Below are 23501 nucleotides of genomic sequence, written 5' to 3' on the forward strand. Positions count from 1 at the left end.
AAACTCCTGGACAAATCAAAAATAGATTTTTAATAGTAATTCTTATTATCAATTTATGTTATAATTTTTATGGATGTTTATTGTGCCAATCGATAATTTAAAAAAAAATTGAATACATATATTATATAGTTATTCATATTTGAAATATGTTAAGGTTATTTGTTGCTAGCGTTAAAAATGATAAATGGTAAAAAACAATACTATCCAGGTATATTTTTAAGTGTGAGTTGTTGGCCAATTCCTAAAAGGAAGGAGTCTCAAAGCTTATATTGTATGCTAGAATAACTGCATCGTTCGATTTTTGAAAAGTTTCCTATCTGGAAATCGAAACGATTAATTCGAAAAAAAAACAATTGAGACATCGCACTGGCCAGTATTGATTGAATTCATAAAAGCGTACTTGTCGATCTCTGCTAGAATAATAATGTTTTTAATATTCTAATAATGCAGATTTAAGTTTACATAAAAATCAACTCATTGACTTTTATTTGGGCATTTTTCGTTGTTGGCCATCTAATTATACATAAAGAATTCAACTCGTACAATATAACGGATTATTTCAACGTTAAAATTAATGTTAATGTTATTAGAGCGGCTTTTCCTCGCTTTTTACTCAGCGCAATCCCGTCCCCTCCTGTAGGAAGCCAGGAAAAGAAACGCCCTGTCAAAAATGACACTGACAGATAAAGTGTTGCCATTATCCGTAACGAGAAATTCCCAAAATGAAAAACTAAAGGGCCGTTTCTTATCCTCGCTTGTTGCAGGTGTGCGGACATCGACTGAAATAGTTACGCGACACTTTATCGATATGGACCACGGGATACCGCTGAACATACACGCGAGGCCGCGTCTCGTCGGACGGCGACCGAACGCGATTGTGAACATCGAAACGGACGTCTTTCAAGAGAAATCGTACAAGCAATATTCGTCGCAGCATTTACGTGACGCGCTCATAGCTGTCAAGAAGGGCTACAGCGTTTACGCGGCTTCGAACAAATATGGCGTGCCAAGGAAGACTTTGCGGAATTGGATGGAAAAATACGATATTAAGAGTCAATTTTCTAAAGGTCGCCGCGGAACTAGGTCAAATCAAATACTGGATCCGTTGGACTTGATGTCTGAGACAAGATCTGAGAGGTTTGAAGGTACCTTGTAAGGTTTGACTAGCAATCAATTTTCAGTATCAAAATATTTCCTTTCAACGAACTATTTTTTTCAATTATAAACCTAAATATTATAGAAATGAAGGTTCATTTTTAAATGATTTTAGAAGGTCTGGAAGTATTTTTTATATATGTTTATATAATCGTCATATTTTTAAGAGTTGCAAAATAATTCACACACGGTCATTTAATATTTATTATATACTATTATAAGGGGTATTTATTATATAATATGTAGGGGTTGAAAAAATCTATGTTAGGTCTCGCTAACAAAATGATATATATTTCTTATATACCTCATGTATTGTTCATTATTCCGGTCACTGCTTAAAATCCTTGCTCATATTCTCTAATTACGGTTGCTAGACCGTAAGATACAAAAACCGGACTATGCGTTAAATTAAATTAGTCAAATGTCCGAAATTCCGGACACTTTTTTCCAAATCTAGCTATGCTTTTATAAGCCGAAGAAACAGAATTTTAAAGCTGGACATGATTCACTCTGCAAGCGTAGCGCTGAATAAATTCTGACTAATAATTAAAAAAAAAAAAAGCGTAAATCCGGACAAATCGGACACGTGAACATTTTACCGGACATACATGTAATATATCACCTGCTCTGCATCTTGACTGCATCTTGACTGCCTCGTTGGTCTAGTGGCTTGATGTAAGGCCGCCGACCCGGAGGTCCTAGGTTCAATTCCCAGGTCGCGCCAATAAAAAGTTATTGAGTTTTTCTGTCAGAAAATTCTCAGTAGCAGCCCGAAGTCTGGAAGTTGGAAGTGTGTACACTCCCGTGCCTCGGAAAGCACGTAAAGCCGTTGGTCCTGCGCCTGAACTCTTTCCGGTCGTATCGGATTGCCGTCCCATCGGATTATGAGAGTTAGAAAATAGAGAGTGCACCTGTGTTTGCGCATACACTTGTGCACTATAATATTTCCTGCGTAGCTGGGTAATCTCTCTTGAGATTGGCCACCGTGGCCGAAATCGGTCTGGAGGACATTAATTAATTAATATCACCTGACAACTCTAACCGTCACTTCACATCTCATTCACTTTTAAACTAATCCATTCGTTTCTTAACTAAACTAATTTGACATAATGAAATATTCGCTATCCTTTTCAACTCTACAATTGAAAAAGAGATAGATGTAAATAGACACGCAAATTTTATAATAAATCAATTCATATAGGTTTGTGTTTACAAACGGAAATAACACATTCTTTTCTTAGCTCGTTATTAGTAATAATAAAAAATATAATTAAATGTTCTTTATATGACGAGCCGGTTGGCGTGGTTGGTGGATGCTTGCCTTTCACGCCGAAGGTTGTGGGTTCGATTCCCACCCAGGACAGATATTTGTGTGTATGAACATGTCTGTTCGTACTGGGTGTAAATATCTAGTGTGTATTTACAAAAATTGTAAATGCATACTAAAATAGATAATTATTACACCCAGACTCCAGGACTCCAGGACTCCAGCTGTACTAGTAGCTCTATTAGTAGATTTATATTTTAGTTTGCATCAGTAAAATTCCATAGGACCCATTTTGATGAAACTTTTTCGATTGTAGAGTTTTTGAATAGCATTTTTTATTTGTATGGTTTGATGATCTTGAATATTAACCTATTTACCTGGTTGAAGGGTAACACATACATTAATTCTAATATATCATTAATTTTAATATATCTAACTGGTGGTAGGGCTTTGTGCAAGCTAGTCTGGGTAGTCCGCAAAATAGCAGTACTTGATATTGTTGTGTTCCGGTTTGAAGGGTGAGTGAGCCAGTGTAATTACAGGCACAAGGGACATAAAATCGTAGCTCCCAAGGTTGGTGGCGCATTGGATATGTAAGCGATGGTTGACATTTCTTACAATGCCAATGTCTATGGGCGTTGGTGACCACTTACCATCAGGTGGCCCATATGCTCGACTGCCTTCCTATTCTATAAATATATATATATGAATATATATATATGAAGCTATCTCTCTCTTGTTCTCGATGTTTATCAATTATATTAAATTGTACATAACTATTAATATTGAAAACCTAGAATATATAAAAAATAAAGTATAAATTACATAAAAGTCTTAATATCCCATTGCTGGACTAATGCAGGCTGTTTAATTTTACACACAAATTAAAATAAATTAATCAACTTGCCCGGTTTGAACCCGCTATCTTCGGGAAAGTCGTGTGTTATAACTACCGTTTCATCCTGCTCTATCTTAATCGAGTTTTATATATACTTTATAATAAAGTTTGAATATTATTACAAATGAAAACAATTCATAGTTTGTGTTTGTTCATCAAACACACTAGCTTAGAAATAAAATAGTAACAGCCTGTGAATGTCCCACTGCTGGACTAAGGCCTCCTCTCCTTTTGAGGATTCTCCTTGGAGCTTATTCCATCACGCTGCTCCAATGCCACACATGTGTCAGATTTTCAATGAATTTAGACACATGCAGGTTTCCTCACTCCTGCCCGCTTTGAATCCACGATCATCGGTCAAGATTCACGCGTTGTAACCACTGGGCCATTTCGTATTACTAGCTTAGAATATTTCTTTAATTAAAAAGACTTGTATTGTGTCAAATTTATCGAAGTAAAACTTCTCTGCTGCGATTAGAGTTTCAAGGTCGAATTTGATACGTAACGTTGTTATGTGTAACGTTTGAAGTGTGACGTATATAGGATTAATTATGATCGTATGTTCGTAATGAGTTCTAAGCGGTTTTTTTATTGATATTGTACGGATTGATGTGTCCGATTTGTCTTACTTACTTTGTATTTAAATATGTAATAGAATCAACGTGCAATTACTTTAATTTCATATATATATATATATATATATATATATATATATATATATATATATATATATATATATATATATATATATAATGACTGATTTTTTGACATATCAAAGCACTGCCCAAACTACTGGGGTTATTACTATGAAAATTTGCATACGAGTTCCTTTTACACAGTAGTTTAGCACTAAGGAAGAATTTTTGCAAATTTAACTCCAAAGCTAGACCTATAAGGGGATGAAAGTTGAATGAAAATCCATTCATTTTTGATGAGCTTTGGAATTTCCAGAGCTCTCATCAATTCGCAATTCTGAATTATGACGAGATCGAAACCTCAGCTAAAGCTCTAGTATGAATTATAATAAAAATGAATACCGTAATAATCATGATCATGTTAAAAAATACACTCTGAATATATAAACGATTATTTAATTTTTTTACAAAATTACATGAAGTACATAAATAGCTTGTGAATGTTATTGCTGGGCTAACGATAAGACTTCTTTGATGGCTTGGCGGTTATCCCACTATTCTGCGTCAATGGGGATTGTGTTAACACGGGTTCGAACGCGCAATTATCGCTTGAGATTCGTGTATTCTAACCACAAGGTCATCTAGATTCATTTATAAAAGATATGAAACATTAATTTGAATATAATATGCGATGTGAAGCATATATCGCGCCTCGCGGCAAAGACCGACTCGTACGCCGTGACGGCGAACGGCATGACGCTGTCCTATGACGTCATGCCCTTCCAATGCTCTATACTCCCTAGCGTGCGTATACTAAATACTTCGTTGTTATATATTATTGTAATTATAAGATAAATGTTTTTATTTTTATTAACGAAACATTATGTATTATAATGATATATTTATAAATTATTTCAATAAGCATCGATTTTAATTCAAATTCGCCGGGTGAGTGAAGTTGCACGTTTTCTTCTCTTAATATCATCTGAAAGTAAATAAATTTATATTATTCGCTGTAAATATACCAGTATTGTTAATCGCACAAGTCTCCTTTAATTATATAAGATTATTTTACTGTTTTTTTTTTCAATAGGGTAGGATATAGGGTAGGTACGACCTCTCCTCCCTCACGCGCAGTAAGTCGCGAGCGGTAACTAGTATTATATTAATTACAAAATATTTTTGATATCTTTACTCCATGTTTGTAGGGATTCGGACCTTTACGGAAATGAGGTCTTCTGTGCTAAATTATTTTGTTCTGTTCAGATTTGTCTTTGCACGTTTCCAGAATAAAAAGTAGCTTATCTCACTTCCGACCCATAAACTGTATCTGTAGGGCTATTAAGAAAAAACTAGAGATTCAACGCTCGTGAAATGTCATCGTGACATGCGATTTTGACCGTAATAATCATAATATTACAAGAACACACGCATCAAAATTGTATATCAACATAAGTAGACTGTCAACATTTCACGTGCGTGTGATGAAGTGAGTTGTACAGAATGACACAGCTGTTAAAAAAATACGTCGGTCGGTGGCTAAAAGATAGATTGACCAGCTTACAAACTTTCGCATTTATATAAATAGTTGATATAACTATTTATCTGTTTTCATTATATACGTTTCTTATGTACTTATATTATATAAAGAATATATAATTGTTTTCAGTAATAGTAATAAGTAAATGGTAAAGGTAGTAAGCGTTATTATTCTTCTGTATTAGAAATTAAATTAACTGTAACAGCCTGTGAATGTCCCACTGCTGGGCTAAGGCCTCGTCTCCCTTTTTGAGAAGAAGGTTTGGTTCGGTTGGTGGAATACACATGTGGCAGAATTTCAGTGAAATAAGACACATGCAGGTTTCCTCACGATGTTTTCGTTCACCGTCAAGCACGAGATGAATTATGATCACAAATTAACCACATGAAAATTCGGTGGTGCTTGGCCGGGTTTGAACCCACGATCATCGGTTAAGATTCACGCGTTCTTACCACTGGACCATTTCGGTTTAAATTAATTTTGATTAATTGAATTATTGAAATTGAAATAGGGAACTATGTCAAAGTTTTTTTTTTTCCATAACTATGAAGTAGAACTAAACTTAACTTGGTGGTGGGGTACCATGGATACCACTTATCATATATTCTACCACCTAACAGCAATACGTAGTATTGATGTGGGTGAATGAGACAGTGTAACAACAGCGGGTGATGACATCTTAGTTCCCGAGGTTTGTAGCGCAAGTGATGTAAGGAATGCTAAATACTTCTTACATCGCTAATGTCTATAGGCGGTGCTGGCCACTTGTCAGTGCATACTTTATACAATGAAAAAAAAACGTCGTATTGAGGTAGAGCCGTGAGCCATAATACCTTTAAATCAACTACCGATTATTTAGATTTAGTTAATCATTTTAGATAGAGTTCTATGATAGGGCAACCCCCATGGTTCTGTCAATCTTAAAACATATATAAAGAATTTAATTTATATTTAAACTATTTACTATTTAGATTACCGAAACTTAATATTGTCTAGTCTAAAACTTGAAGATTTCTAAACGTGTCAAAGAAAATAGTTATTAAATAATTAATATTAAGATGTATATGATTACATTCGTAGTTTTTAATGTATTTTGAAAATGTCTTATTAATATCGTGTTTTTTTTTATATATGGCAATATTTATACTAATTGACAGCCATTTTTTCTTGAGTGTCAAATTGTTTTTTTTTTTTTTCAATTTAGTTCCTAATAAACCAAAGTAGTTAAAGTCCAAAGGTTGTTATCATTTATTTTAATTTTGTTGATTATTTTTAATTTAAGAATTGTGATTAGATGAATTAAGTTATATATTAATTATTTAAGTGATGTAATATTTTTAAAAGGGTAAATAAAATTATTTGAAATGAAATGCCTTGATAAATGTCTTTTATATGGTAACAATCAACATTATATTAGTATAAGTGTAGTAATTTTTATTACAGCACTAATATCTATGGGCGGTGGTAACCATTCAATAGCAGATGGCTATTTTGCTGTCTGCATATCTGTAATACAAACAAAACGCGAAATACTTCTCGTTAATTTAAATGCACACAAACCTCTAAAATTACGCCCCATTTTGGCTTCGACAGCGACAGATATTAATTGTTCAAGCATTCGTTTCTTCGATTATGTAATGTCACTTTTTATATACTTTAACAGTTTCATTATTATATAGAATTCTTTTCCTACTTTCTACTTACTTACTTCGGATAGACTGAGCTAAGCTGTACATGCAGTTAGTAAAGATAAGTAACCAGAAGCACCATTACAAATGTGCCCTATATTTTTTTTTCCGTAATAGTCTGTGAATGTCCCACTGCTGGGCTAAAGGCTTCCTCTCCTTTTTTTTGAGGATAATGATAAGATAAGGTAATATGATATATATTATATATATATAATATGATAAGGTAGTGCCCTATATTGGCTAGATTATATACTATTGTTGCGGCGCTTCACTATCTATCATCGCGGGGTGCGGGGACGCGCCTACCAACTTTACTTCACTTGTCGTCTCGACTCGCGTGCGCGACACACATCAGTTCTTATAATTATTTATCATTAATACAAGTATTCAATTTCCAAAGTCTTCGTTATTTTTACCACCACAAAAGCAGCTATCGAAGCTAACAATTATAAACGATATTATAGTTCTTATCAAACTAAAAATATAATTTAGGATTTTTGGTGATAGGGCTTCGTGCAAAGCCGTCTGGGTAAGTACCACCCACTCCTCATATATTCTACCGCTAAACTGCAATACTTGGTATTGTCGCGTTCCGGTTTGAAGGGTGAGTGAGCTGTAACTACAGGCACATAACTTCTTCATTCCCAAGGTTGGTGGCGCAATGTCGATGTAAGGATGGTTAATTTAACATCGGTGGCTCAGTCCGCCTACCTATACCATTAAAAAATACCGGGAAAAGTTGCTTATACAGGATTCTACTATAAAAATAAAAGTTACCAAATATTTAAATTGATAAGGATTGACAGAATAGAAGAGCATGTCTCTTTCTTGCTAGATGGGGCAGATGCTCTCCATTGATAAAAAACCTTTATCAATAGGGAGTAGAAATCACGAAGAAATTTGCATCGTCCAATTCAATAAAAAGGTGTCAGTTCTTATTTATTTACAGTCATATAGGTTTAATTTACTTGGTCTAGTTTGGGTAGGTACCCACTCGCGTATTCTACCGCCAATACCGCTACTTAGTATTGTGAGCCAGTGTAACTACAGGCACAAGGGTTAATATTTCAATTTCTTTATTTGCATAGATTGAGTTACATTATATATTACATTATTTATATGTACTTTACAATCTGCCGTCAATAAGCATGCAAATGTAATAGCATTCTTAATTTACTTTTAGCTAAATACAATTTCAATTTTTTTACAGCGCCAATGTCTACTCCTCTAATGGATGGTGGTGATCAGTTATAAAAAAAAGTAATAGTTTATATTGTGCTATCATTTTGCATCCATTCTGTGTAATATTATTAATGAATAAATAATGTAAATGTTTAAACATGAACTATCCTAAGAAATAGTTCTTAAAATTATCTTGTTACGTTGCTGTCACGAAGAATGTATGGAAGATTGGTACGCCGTTAAGGCCGTCACAAGTCCATTTAAGTTTTTAGTATACTGTATTTTTTGTTATGTAATGTTTGTGGGCAATACGGTTTTTAGGTAGCACCTCAGTAATCCATTCGTTTCACAGTACACAGCCCAAGGTCAAAGAATTAAAAAATTTCGATTGTAAAATTAAAAAAAAGAAATCGTCAAATAATGTTTGTGTGGTAAAGAATGTTATCTAGTCACGTGGTAGCGTGTCAACCCAAGTTAGCTAACAGAATTGGCGGGCAGCACCGCGTGTTTACACGAACCACTTTGAGCCACTTTTGACCCCTTCATAACTCAAAAACTATTTCACATAAACATGTCATGTTTGGCTCATACACTGAGACCTGCGAGATACATATGTGCTCCAAATTTCATAAGCACATCTTAAACGGTTATTTAGATATTAACGTCCAAAAATCGTCATTTTTATCACTGACTGATAGCCAAGTCGGACCTTACGCTTCGATATATTATCCTAAGTTATAAGAAGAAATGTTATTTTAAGTTGTTATAAATAAATTTCAGGACTGACCATTGAACATGGCACCCATTAAGATCTCACTTCTTTTGTCGTTGAAGTCAACAACCAAGGCTTTTTGCCATTGAACTTGGCTCTCATTTCATACTTATGTTTTTGATGGGATAAAGCTATTGACTTCTAAGATGATAACGATTCTAGAACAGTTCTAGAACTAAAATCCCACTGAGTTCCTTTCGCCGGTTCTTCTCAGGCCTGAGAAGTTTCCGAACCGGTGCTATATTGATGAATAAAGTTTTTTTATTTTCTAAATTTTTTTCAGAGTTCGCAATAGCCAACGTCCAATGTCAATACGAATGCAGTGATACGGAACCTGAGGACAGACCAACTCGGGCGACGGGTGACCACACCTACGACACACGAGACGAGCCGCCAGCATTTATCATACATCAGATTCCTGCGGTGAGTTGAATGACTAACCTATACTAACTACCGATTCCTGACCAGAGATCAGAGAAACTGCTGCGCAGGATATTGTAGTGCATAAGTGTATAGGCATATACAAGTGCACTTTCTATTTAATCGCTCTTATAATAACTTTATTATTACCAATTTGACCCAGTGGTAAGAACGCGTGAATCTTAACCAATGATCGTGGGTTCAAACCCGGGCAAGCACCACGGAATATTCATGTGCTTAATTTGTGATTATAATTTCGTCTCTCATCTCATCTTGTCCTTTACGGTGAAGGAAAACATAGTGAGGAAACCTGCATGTGTCTAATTTCATTAAAATTCTGCCACATGTGTATTCTACCAACCCGTAATGGAGCAGCGTGGTGGAATAAGCTCCAAATCTTCTCAAAAAAAAAGGGAGAAGAGGCTTTTAGCCCATCAGTGGGACATTTACAGGCTGTTACGGTATAATAAAGGATGGTACGGCAAATCCGACGCGACAGGAAATTTCATATGCAAGACCAACGGTTTTACTTACTGCTATCCAGTCCCAGTTGCTACTAATTATGGACGGAAAATGTTTATGCCCAGTCTGAAGTGTTAACTCAGGACCTCGCAGCCTGCGTCATTAAAAACTAGACACTATTCCAACGAGACAGTGGCTTAAGTGATGAGTTCTTATTAAGTTGACTTCCGGTGTATTCAGACTCTTATGTTTTATAATGGAAGTTGATGAGCGTGTATTTTTATTGATTATTATTTAGGTTATAATTATAATTTCCAGTCGTCAAGCTCTCAGGGCCCATTCGTGGAAGTTCGACCAGGCTTGATGACCCTCGCGCCAGGCTGCGTTCCCGCTGTCAATGTTATACATATTGGTGATAGGTCGCAGGTATTATAAGAAACTTTTTTAAAAATTTATTTGTATTATTTTTTAATATAATAATTCCAAAAGCCAGAAAATCGATCGATCGAATAGCTCGATGGTATGTGGTAAGCGTCATTGAATTTTCAATGTTTATAATTTATCTCGTGCTTGATGGTGAAGGAAAACATCGCGAGGAACATAATAGGTAGGTAAATGAAGAGGTCACCATCGTTCATAGACATTGGCGCTGTAAGAAATAATCGATCCATATAATTACATCGCCAACGCATGACTGGCCTTGGGAACTACGATGCTATGTCCCTTGTGCCTTTAGTTACACCGGCTCACTCACCCTACAAACTGGAATACCACAGTACTCAGTATTGCTGTTTGACGGTAGGATATGAGTGTACTAAATTTTAACTATTGAGAAGGACTTGCAAAAAGCCAATCCAGAGGTTTAAAGATTATTTATTCCCATAAAGACAATTACATCACTTACATGAGAACACAATTGAAGAAAAAATACAAACGATTAACAGAAATTCGTTGTCGTACTTACATTTTTCAACGGAGAAAATAACACACAAATCATACAAACACAATTTTAAATAACACACAAAACATCACCACGATTTGAAAACCACTCTTATTCCATTCTACATATTCAAACAGGTATTTTTGTAATAATATAATGAACAGTCGCTTTTTGAATATATCGAACGAGTCAATATTTTTAATGTCTGAGGGTATCTTGTTATAAAGACGCGCACCGTCATATGTTAATGCGGTTTGACCGAACTTGGTACGAGTTTTAGGCAAAACAATGAAACGCGCGCGTCGAGTGCAGGGGCGCCCATATTTTTTGCTGCTATTAAATTGTAGTTCGGTATGGACATTTTTAATAGTTTTACGTATGAAAGTGCAGGTGCTGTAATTATATAATTGTTTTATGCTCATTAATTTAGTTTCGCGATAATTTTTTTTTAGTTGATGTTCGAAATTTAAAATTAAATAACATTTTATTTAACATTATTTTATTTTGTAGGACTTGTAGTTTTTCCAATCGTGTTTTGGCAGCACTTCCCCAGATTTCGATTAGATATAATTAGGGAATTATAAATTGTGAAACGTAGGTTACGTGGTATGCAGCGAACATTAATCCGCAAGGAGGTATGGAGTGAGAGCAATTTACTTATTAAGTGATTTATGTGAACATTCCATGTTAAATAACTATCCATGTATAAGCCAAGATATCTTTCATGAGTTTTTTCTTGTAAAGGTCTGTTATTTATTGTGAGAGGTGTGTAATTTGGTATTTATTTTTAGCTTTGAATAGTATACAGCTAGTTTTAGAAATGTTAATAGTCAAAAAATTGTACTGAAGCCACTCATGAAGGACATCGAGATCGTATTGGGCCTGAGCTATTAGATCGTGAATTGACGAAGCAAAGTAAAAGAGGCATGCGTCATCAGCGTAGAGTGATATTACCGTTTAAGCCAAATTCGTGCATGTTATTAATATATAATAAGAAGAGCAGAGAGCCTAGTATTGATCCTTGTGGAACGCCATAGGATATGGGTAGTGGGGGACTTTGGGAGTTACTATCAATTTTTACTATCTGTAATCTGTTCTCGAGGTACGATTTAAACATTTTTAAAGCTTTACCGACAATACCAATGACTTCCAGTTTCTTTAACAGCAATTTGTGACTGACGGTGTCAAAGGCCTTTTTTAAATCAATGAAAACTCCCAGTACAATGTTTTTTTTTTTTATCAATATTGTGTTTAATTTTGGTTACCAGATCAATTGTTGCTGTGAGTGTATTACGTTTAGGCCGAAACCCGTACTGCCGGTCAAAATGCAAATTTATAGAGTTTAAGTAGTTCAGTAGCCGTGAATGTAGAACTTTTTCTAATATTTTTGATAATATTGGCAATGCAGAGATTGCTCTATAATTTCCGGGGTCTGTTCTTGTTCCCAATTTGTAAATAGGTGTAACGTTAGCTATTTTGAGTGAGTCTGGAAACGATCCTTCCTGTAAAAGTTTGTTAAAGCTAATTGTTAATCGATTTTTTATTAATTCCTTAACACATTTGATTTCCTGTACTGACACCGTCCACACCGACACTACTATTTGAATCAAGGTTGTTAATGATGTTAAGGATTTCCCTTTCGGTACATGGTTCGAAGTCATTCATCCGTGAGTATCGTAAAGTTGGTTCTGGTAATGCGTGAATATAGTTATTATGGTAATTTGTAGAAATTTCTATGTCTAAGAGTGATTTTTTAGTTGATCCTTCCCTAGTGCAGTATTTTTTGGTAATTTTATTGATAATCGTGTGTCCTGTTTGTTTGAAAAGTTGATTGTACTGATTAGTTTTTGAATTCTTTGTAAGTAAATCAATATTAAAGTCACTGAAAACTATTGCTCTTCTTCTTTCTTGTAGTTGCGATTCATATATTTCGAGAAATTGTTTGAAATTAGTATGTCCTGGATTATAAACGATATCCACTTCGAGTGCATATTTCTCCAATTGTATCCACAAATAATTACTACCTCCAACATACACTGACTCTGATAAGCAATGCTTCAGATTATTATGAACGTATGCGGATACACCACCTCCCGTAATATCGGTTCTATAGTTGTAGTAATGAGAGTAGTTCCGTAGTTGAAATTGCAATGCTTGCTCTTCATTGCGAATCCAGGTTTCAGTTACTAGAACAATGTGCACTCTGTTCGGTATTGCTTGTAGGATACATTTAGGTTTGTCGAATTTTCCATCTTTTCGTATACTTCGGGCGTTGAGGTACAGAAACGTAAAGCGTGATTTATTGATTGGGAAACCCTGGTGACTGGTAACAGCTACTAAAGTAGCTCATAAGTATTATGGCTTTCGTTAAAGGTATTGATTATTGTGTTAACAGTGCGTAGTTTTTTGTTATTTTTATGATTGATGGTGTTCATTAACATATTTGATTGTAAGATCAGTCTCACCTTTTTCTTGACGTCGCTTCAGTTCTTCTCTTAGGTTTTTCATATACTTGTGTTGAGTCGGTGTCTGGTCTGAAAATATTTTTAAGCCATCTTGTAATTTATTTCTCTTGCGGAGTAGTTCTTTAGCAGGTTCTTTTGCTTCGAAGCACACCTTGATACTACGGCTTTTGCCTGGTTGGAATTTACCAATTCTAAAGACCTTTGATGGAATTGGAATGCCTGCGGCTTACCTGAGAGATTATTTTAAGTACATCAGCTTCGTCTTTTGTTGATCTTTCGTTGGAGTTAGAATCTTTTTTTTCAAGTAAACCAACCAGTACGATATTTTTATCTCTGTTACTACGATTTTGCATCTCCTGTATAATTTGTTCGCTAGCAGATAATTCATTTACTAAGGTATAGGTGAAGTTTATGAGGACATTTTGATGCTTTTTAAGTCAGCTTCAAGAGATTCTATTTTGACTTGCATTGCATTAATTGTTCGCTCGTTTGACGAATTTATATCAGTAATTTGTTCTTTGATATCGGTAATGCTCTCTTGCATGTTTTTCAACATTTGTTCATTAGACCCTACATACTTTTCTAATAGAGAGCCAATGCGAGATATTTCACACGTACACACAATTTAGAGTTTTAACTATTCTGATATAAAGAAGAAATTAAACGTGTATTGATTTAGCACAATTTAAAAAAATACTTGTACACGTCCGCTCAGTACGACAATGAATATGGAATTCAATCAAGTAATCAAGTAATAGAAGAAGCCGTTACTTTATTATGTTAAAGACATGTCTCGTTTATAAAACCACAGATAACAAACAACACTGTTGTCAACAACAATGCAAGTAACACGGGTGTACCGCCGACCCTGGCTACTCCGAATGTCAGCCAGGACTACTCAAGTATGAACAAGAGGATACGACGCAGCGAGGTGGTGCTCCGGCAGGCGGCGGACTGCGTGTCTCGGGGCTCCACATTCCAAACTGTATCCGAACAGTTTAATATACCCATATCTACGATACGGTGAGTTGCGTCCTCTGTTTAACTGCCTCGTTGGTTTAGTGGCTAGATATAAGACCGCTGATCCGGAGGTCTTGGGTTCGAGCACCAGATCGGGCCGAAAAGTTATTGGGTTTTTATGTCGAAGATTCTCAGTACCAGCCCGAAATTTGGAAGATGTGTGTACACTTCTGAGCCTCGGACAGCACGGCGGGTACATTAAAGTGACATCTGTATGTATCTATGTAACAAACATGATAGTTTAACTAAAATGAGACTTTTATCGTTATCGTATTTACGTGCAGTGTGATTAGTTTTTTTTTTATTATTTGAAATAGGTTAGTGATCTGAAAAATGGGCCAAAGATGGTAAGTGGTCATTACCTTCCAGACATTGACACTGGAATACATATTAACCATCCCATACGTCATCAATGGGCCTAAAAACTTGGGCCGAGGATGTTTTGTCCATATATGTATATTATTAATAGCTATATTTCCATTTTCAGCTTCTTCATGGCGCGTAAAGGCATCCTACCGCGCAGGCGCCGTGGACGCAGTACTCATGTAGGTAATTTTTCTTCACTTACATCGAAACATACCTAGTTATCAGACTATTACTACTAGACAGAATATATTTCGGAGTGTGCCCAGGAACTATTTGATTTGGTTCCTCCGTAACCTTCTTACCACAGAACTGCGAGGCATCGTAAAGATCTGCACCCATAGTTGATGTATCTTAGACACGTACGAAACGATTTGCTTCCTCGTTTCTGATACGCACCGCCAAGGTCTGGAATACCCTCCGTTTTTCCCGCCACCTACAATATGGGTACCTTCAAGTCTAGAGTGAATAGGCATCTTCTAGGCAAGCGCGCTCCATCTTAGACTGTATCATCACTTTCCATCAGCTGTGATAACAGTCAAGCGCTAGAATATATATTTAAAAATAAAGACAAAACCTAAGGGCTTTCATTCTAGTATTCGAAATGTCTTAAGAGTCATTTCGAGATTTTAAAGTCAATCAACTGGTTAAAGCCGGTTATTTCCGGTAAAACCAATCGCTATTTAATACTCAATTTTGTTTATTCTGAATTTAAATCAACGAATACAAATTTCACATTGTTCGTCACATACATCTATACATATCCTCTTTTAAAGTTTTTATGGCTATTTGCGATTTACCAAAAGTAATACTAGGTTTTTTAAAATTTTTGTCTGTGTTTCTGTCTGTTTGTCCGGGCTTATTTTGGAAACGGCTAAAGATTACAAATTGAAATAACTGAATCATTATAAGAAGTATTTCAAGGTTCCGTTTAGTCTATAGTTCATCAAAATTGGTTGAGTTTATCAAAAGTTATAAAAACATACGTATTTTTGTTGTTATTTACACATATACATAATGACTTGTGCTGATTGATTCATCAAAGCAGACCCAGGCTTAGAAACATGAAACTTAGAAATTTTTGAAAGTTAGAGACATGAAATACATATAGTTCGCCTCCGTCGCCGCCGCCGGCCGGTGGCGCATTTCGGCGACTTCCCGGCGCAACTCAGCCAGTTGGCCGGAGAGTCGCGTGTTAGCTGCCTCCAGTCGCGCCACCTCCTCCGTCACCGTGAAGGCCCTTAGGTCTGCCACCGCACCTTTAATGGTCTTCGGCGGCGGTCTTCAAGGCCCGAACGAACGTGCCCTTTAGGCTGCCCGATCTGTCGGCAACCTGCAGAACGACGTCGAGCGCCTCCTGCACCGCCGCGTCCAGCGCGGCAGACGTCTGCGGCACGTCCACGGTCACGCCGGGTTGGCGTTTCTGAGCACGGGCCGCCGTTTCTTCCGTGGCCACCTTGGCCGCCGCACTGTACGCGGCCAGTGCGTCCTCCGCCTCGTACCGCCGCTCCTTAGCCTTAGCGGCTTTCAGCTCCTCGCGGGAGCGCCCGAGGCCGACGAATTCGCCCGTCGTGGGCGGACGACCACGCCCCCTTTTCGGGGAGGGCTTCAGCCATTTGCTGATGCTCGACTCCGAGCAGCTGCCTTCGCTCATCGCCGCGTCGCTCTCGGAGCCCGAGCAGCTCTCCGGTCCAGGACGGGGCCGCTTCTCCCCCTTCCGCCGATCACAGGCGGAGTCACTTGAAGAGAGCGTCACCATGCTGGTGGCCGAAGAGTCTGACTCTGAGAGTTGTTCCAATCGGACCACCAGTTTTTTAGACACGCCAGGGTCTTTGGTTTTGGCGCGCGCCATCGGGGCACCCGCCTCCACCGCCATGTTGTCCGTAATATCGCCTAGGTTGTTGGTTTTTAGATTTGTTTTGTTTGTTGTCATCATATTAAGCCCCACGAGTATGGGGGAAATAAAAAGTCCACCAAGGTAGTGCCCCCTGTACCTTGGTAACCTTATATACACCGTGAGGTCGGGTGGTATCACGGGATCTACAAACTAATGTTTTTTATTGAGGTTGTCTCCTCTTGGCCCAGCCGGTTAAGGCAAGGCCCTCGGTCCCACTACGGGCTGCGAGACATGTCCACAACACCCGGATGGGGAAACGAGTTTGAGAGGCGGTGACCTTTTAGTGTGACCTTTTAGAAAAGCCGAGATGGCCGAAAAGCCGAGATGGCCTAGTGGTAAGAACGCGTGAATCTTAACCGATGATCGTGGGTTCAAACCCGGGCAAGCACCACTGAATTTTCATGTGCTTAATTTGTGATTATAATTCATCTCGTGCTTGACGGTGAAGGAAAACATCGTGAGGAAACCTGCATGTGTCTAATTTCACTGAAATTCTGCCACATGTGTATTCCACCAACTCGCATTGGAGCAGCGTGGTGGAATAAGCTCCAAACCTTCTCCTCAAAAAGAGGTGCGGAGGCCTTTAGCCCAGCAGTGGGACATTCACAGGCTGTTTCGGCATGGTACGGACCTTTTAGTCTGTCCACCCAGCATCGATACCGACACTGAGCGAACCCACCTCTCCCACCTCCTTTCTCCGGCAGCCCAAAAAGACCCCGGAGACCAACTCTGACTAGACTGACTCCACCATTGGGAGTTTCTCCAATAAAATAAACAAAGGAAAGAAAATAAAACGGAACAAAATTAACAAAATGAAAACAGAAGAAAACAAAACGAAACGAAACGTCCCATGGCGGGCTTCCGGCGAGCAGGCACGCTGCGGTGTACGACACCGTGCGGTACGCCCGAGCCGCTCTGAGCGACATCGCTCGCTGCGGACGTCGCAGCGAGGCGACGTTACAGTTGTTCAGAGCGTCTGCCCATATCGGCGCCCCGTAGAGCGCCATCGAGTGCACGACGCCGGTGTACAGGCGCCTGCAGGAGCCTCCTGGCCCACCCACGTTCGGGAGGATCCAACTTTGGGGCCAAGCGCCGGAAGTGCTCTTCGAGACGAGGGCCTCGGATTTATGTAGGGCCACCTCGAGGCCCAACGCGCGGATTCGGTGGACCACGTGCGCCACCTCAGTCGTGGCGCGATAGGCCGCCTCCCGGTATGAACTGCCGCGGGCCGACACGAGCGAGGGTGTCGTCAGCGTAGCACGTGACGCTGACCCCCTGACGCCTGACGCCTGACGCAACGTGGCCCTGCGCAGCACCCAGTCGTAGCCGATGCACCACAGGAGCGGTCCTAGTACCGACTCCTGCGGAACACCGCACGACAACGACCTGACGCCCCTTCCGTCCACAGTCGGGAAGGCCACCGCCCTGCCCGAGAAGTAATCGGCCACGGTACGCCGCAGGTAGCCCGGCACACCGTGGAACCGCAGGGCCTCCATCACCGTTTCCCAGGGCAGGGTGTTGAAGGCATTGGAAATATCCAGCGACACTGCCAACACCACCCCGCCCCGAGACACCTCCTCCTCGGCCAGGCCCCTCACCCTGGCGAATGCGTCAAGCGTCGAGCGGCCGGGACGGAACCCGTATTGCCGCTCGTCGAGTCCCGGCTCCATGCTGCCGACGAGACGGGCAGCGAGCACCCGCTCGAAGAGCTTGCTCACCTCGTCGAGCAACACGATTGGGCGGTAGGCCGACGGCTTATCGGGTGGGCGCCCGTCCTTGCGGATCAGGACGAGCGTGCCCGTTTTCCACCGACGCGGGAACCTACCCTGATCCAAGCATGCGGTGAAGAGGCGCCGCATGCTCTCGCCGAGTTCCTCCAACGCGATCTTCAGGGCTCGACCAGGGATTCCGTCGGGCCCAGGGGCTGTCTTTTTCGACCCTAGTCTAATGACAGCTGCCTGCAGTTCCGCCTCGGTGATCGGAGTCACTGGTCCCCCGTCGTCCTCCTCTTGGAGCAACCATTTATCCTTTTTTTTTTTTTTTTTTTCGGGGAGGAAAGGCATTTACGCCTGCCGCCCGGTCTGGGGGGACCGGGACGGGTATGTGGGACTCACGGGGCAGAGGGCCACCGTCCTACCCACTAAAACCTCCCCGGATTTCCGCCTCTCCGCAAGGCGGCGGGGTCACGGGAACGTTGTGACTTACAACCGCAACCCCGCCAGCGGTCGTCGCCATAAGGCGACCCATCTCGAGAGCGCGCCAGGATGTTAGGGCGCGCCTCCCTCCTCTCTGTGCCTCCGTCCTGTTACGTGACGGACTCCCCCGAGTCTGCCACTGGAGGCTGGGTGTCAGGGCTTGAAGCCCCGCGGCGGATCAACAAACTGGCTCCGCCGCCAACCACACCTTAACTCTGCGGCAGCGTCCGGCCTGCGAAGGCACGTCGCCGTCGAAGAGGTCTCCTTCTTCGTTGCGGGAGCGAGTCCACGTCGTCCTCCCGCTCCCGCTCTGCTTCCTCCTTTTGCGACATGACGCATCCGCTGAACCGGGACACTGCCGCCCAGATCTCTTCGCTTCCGGCCATCTTCTCGACGACGGCCGGAAGCGACAGGTCCCCACCTACAGCCGTGGATAGGACCGCGCGAGGCTCCGCCCAAGCCGGGCACTCTACGCGCGTGTGTTCCGCCGTATCCACGGCTCCTCCGCCACAATGGTGGCACTCCACCGTCGGCTCCCTACCGACTACCTCACACAGGTACCGGCCAAAACAACCGTGGCCGGTCAAAAGCTATGTGAGGTGAGCAACCATTTATCCTTTGCTAAACCGTAGGCAACTGCTAATATATACTATAATATTCATCGAATAAAATATGAAAAAGCCCAAGTATGGTTTATTTTTATTTCGATTTTGAGTAATCACCATCGTGATTTTTTACATCATAGGTAGGTGGGCTGGCAAATGGGCCACCCACTGGATGACACTACTTACACTGGTTCACTCATCCTTCCATCCGGAACACAACAATACTGAGTATTGCTGAAGAACATATTATGAGTGAGTGGTACCTACCCAGAAGAGCTAAAACATAGCACGAACCATAGACTTAAAATTATCATAAATATAAAGCCTTTGCCAACGAGCGTATGTCTTAATCAGCCATTACAAATAAATACATAACATATCCATACAAATACTAAAGATAGGTCAGTCTTCGAAAATCCTTTTAAAGGTAGCATAACTGATAAGTAAATGGTACCTACACACGTGGACTTACAAAAAGCCCCACTACCACTGACAGATAACAATGTGTCTGTCTAGTTTTTTGAGGTCGCTGAAGAATATTCTCTATATATAAATTTTATTGAGTTTGTGTGTTTTTTTTTTTTTTTATAAATATTTTTGTAATATTATAGATGGCTCGAGCCTGTAGTCCCGAAGAGCCTCCTTTCCACATGCAGCACTTCAAATTGCCGGACATGTTAGCTTTGCGAGCAGATGACGAACCTCCAAACACTTAGAAATAAAAAAATATATGTATATTACCTATGGCTGTATATTTGCTTGTCTTTGACTTAGATGATAAAAAAAACTTGTCTATGGTCAGTGATGTGCATATTATAGAAGCATCTCACTGCATAAAATGATAATTACTTTTTATATAAAATATTTGTGGCTATTTTTTATTATTTATTTTTTATGTATATAATAACGGCCAGTTATTAAAACATCTTCCTATGAACATAAAGTTCAAAAATTCATTTTGTTTTTGGAAATATCTAATTATTAAACTTTTGTATTCATTATTATAAATTTTCTTGATTACTTATGTATATAACGATTTAATGTTATTTAACGTAAAATAAATATAATCCCGTAAAATGAACAATTGAAAAATAAAAATGAATTTCGTTTTGACAGAAAATTGCGCGGCAAATTAGAATAGCGTAGATAACTAATAAACTAATGACACGGACTATTTGATTTTGACAGATAAAAGATACAATAATAATTGTATTTTTCAAAATAACGGTGTGTACAATAGTAGTGTTCTATTTATTACATAATTAGATATTTATTTGATGGGATTTTTAATAACTGTCCGAAAATAGTATGACTACAAAACTAAACTCAAAATATGATACGAAAATAGTGGAAAATGAATTTGATTCTCATGTTTAATCTTATTTATCTCAAACATAACAACAGATTATAATAATTATTTATTTATTTAAGCAAAAAAAAATGTTCAAAGGTGTTAAAGCGCGGTCACACATGATTGAAACTATGACGTAAAAGTTACATATTTCGCTGGTATCGCGTCTAGAAGTTACTAAGATCTAAATACATTAATTAATATTAATAATATTTAGTACAAATCTAATGAAATAAATAATAAATAATTTCTAGTTGATAATTACATTTAAAATGTACAATGGATTTTGACGGTGAAAACAGTGCGTAGAAATAATCTTGATACTGTATGTACTATTTGTTATAATCCGCACTCTTTCAGAATGGGATAATTTTTTTTCAAAAAAAATTGATAATTATAGAAAGATCGAAGGAGCGTTAGCAAAAAAATGTTTGCACAAGTAGTATGATATCAGCAGTTTATGTCTATTTAAGAGTATGTATGTTCATCTACCGGAATTATTGTGTGTCAAACATTTCAAAAATTTACCTCTCTTTCCACATATAATGAATGTAATCATAGAAAATATTATAAATTTATTAAGTAATGTTAAAAATATATACAGTAAAGTAACAGCCTGTGCATGTCCCACTGCTGGGCTTAAGGCCTCCTCTCCCTTTTGAGGAGACTATTCCATTCCTTGGAGCTTATTCCATCACGCTGCTCCAATGCGGGTAGAATACACATGTGGCAGAATTTCAATGAAATTAGACACATGCAAGTTTCCTCACGATGTTTTCCTTCACCGTCAAGCACGAGATAAATTATAAACACAAAGTAAGCACATGAAAATTCAGTGGTGCTTGCCCGGGCTTGAACCCTCGATCATCGATTAAGATTCACGCGTTCTAACCACTAGACCATCTCGACTACTTACTAAAAAAAATATGAGCTAAAAATTCACACTAACAAACAAGTCACGCCCTATCGTTTCACGAGCATTGACGCTAGTTTGCCAACGCCATTGTTAGCGAGCGGACCGTGTCTCGGTTCCAAAAAATTGAAACTCGCATCCCATTTTGACGACACACGGATAATCCTACACTCATCACCAAATGCCACAAAAATATATTCCAAAATGACACGACCACTCTTTTTTCCAATCGCTACAGTGTATGAGTGTAATGTTAGCTGTAATATAGGCGCGTCTTTCGAATTGAACTATATACTAACTATCTTTAATGTATATAAAAGTGGTATATATCCACGCTTGTTTCGACAGTTGGTAAATTAATAAAAAATTCAAATGTCAGCTTCAAAATGACGTGAGTAAAACCCATGGTACCAGTTTCATTATTTATAGAAATCATTCTAAATATTATATATAAAAAGGATTGTATTTAATTTTGAGTTTGACTATATATACAATAGTAATATATATGTAAACATCATGTTGTTCATTTTATTGTAAACGATCTTTTATATAACATGACACAGTATTATTTATGTGATTTATTTTAACTGGTACGGTATTCTGAAATCGTATGGGATACGGAGTATTTGTATTTAGAAATATTCATGTTTATTATGTGAAATGTCAGATGATCTTTGACCCAAAGTTACATCCAAATGGGTTTCCCAATGGCGAGCGATAGCACAGGCCTCAACGGTGATGGCTAGATGAGCTGGATTCATTTCAGATGGATCGGTTTTGTGTATGAGCAAATTAAGAATTGTCGGACACACGTGGCTGATAATGTAAAATGAAAAAAACAAATTTAGTCAATTGTTTTCTTCAAATGTCGTCGAGTTTTTTAAAAATATTGGCAATTTTTTTTTATATATATAATAATCTAAAATAAACCGTCACAGTTCTATGTAAAAATAATTTTACTGTATTATATTTTTTATGAACAATTTTGTTTGTTGCTACAAAATTTTATTAAAAGAAAATGTTTCTTAAGATAGATTTTTTGTAATTTTCACGTTTTTCAATTATCCAATACCGTCGGAATAAAAAAAAAAAACTACTCATATATATGAATATTCAGAGTGTAAATTGTACCTTTCAGATTTTGACAGAGCCAGTGGGTTAGGACAAAAAATACACGTACAAAAACATACAAATACAATACATCAAAAAAATACTAACATTACTTGTATATTTGATGTTATTTTCTAAATAAATAATCAGTTTATGTATAATACAATCGGCGACATTATGTATTTTCAAAAAAGTGTTTTTTTTTATATTACTAAGTTATTATATATCGTTTTTCGATTGCAACTTAGTTTTAAGTATCTTATATTAAGTAAATAGAGCCAGAAACGTTCTGGATTATTCTAGAAATATCAGTTAAGTGGTTATTACGCTTGGCCGCGTAGATGTGACCGATCACTAATAATTTATATGTATTTAATTAAATGTAAATATGGAATCTCATTTGTAAATACGAATTGTACTTTTGTCTCGCTCCCACACATATAGGATGCATGCTTTCTCTTTCATGTATATCGTAATATTAATATATACTGTATGTCAAAATATTGCCTTCAAGATAAGCCTTCTAAAGCCGTAGTGACTTTGAGTGTGTCCGTCTGTCTATATGTTCGGGCTGTTCTTGAATACAATAAATAGATTTGATAAGATTTTAATAATGAAATCTA

At 38.4% G+C, this 23501-nt stretch overlaps 2 protein-coding genes across 4 annotated transcripts in view; one reads left to right on the forward strand and one right to left on the reverse strand.

The window, feature by feature from the left end:
* The window catches only part of LOC126778855 (protein bric-a-brac 2-like), a 37586-nt gene extending 17260 nt beyond the window's left edge, over positions 1-20326 (forward strand). The window contains exons 9-13 of one of the 2 annotated variants that reach the window (XM_050502579.1): positions 9421-9560; positions 10338-10445; positions 14236-14447; positions 14932-14989; positions 20116-20326. In XM_050502579.1, coding sequence (XP_050358536.1) covers positions 9421-9560; positions 10338-10445; positions 14236-14447; positions 14932-14989; positions 20116-20220 — 623 coding nt within the window. In that variant the 3' untranslated portion in view covers positions 20221-20326. Of the gene's footprint in view, positions 1-764; positions 4002-9420; positions 9561-10337; positions 10446-14235; positions 14448-14931; positions 14990-20115 lie in introns of those variants that run through there. The other variant, XM_050502580.1, reaches the window with a different exon arrangement.
* Positions 1-23501, reverse strand: part of LOC126778799 (interaptin) — a 301055-nt gene that overhangs the window by 130729 nt on the left and 146825 nt on the right. The gene's annotated exons all lie outside the window — the stretch shown is intronic.

Source organism: Nymphalis io, chromosome 27 (genome assembly GCF_905147045.1).
Source record: "Nymphalis io chromosome 27, ilAglIoxx1.1, whole genome shotgun sequence".
In the NCBI taxonomy this organism is placed as follows: domain Eukaryota; kingdom Metazoa; phylum Arthropoda; class Insecta; order Lepidoptera; family Nymphalidae; genus Nymphalis; species Nymphalis io.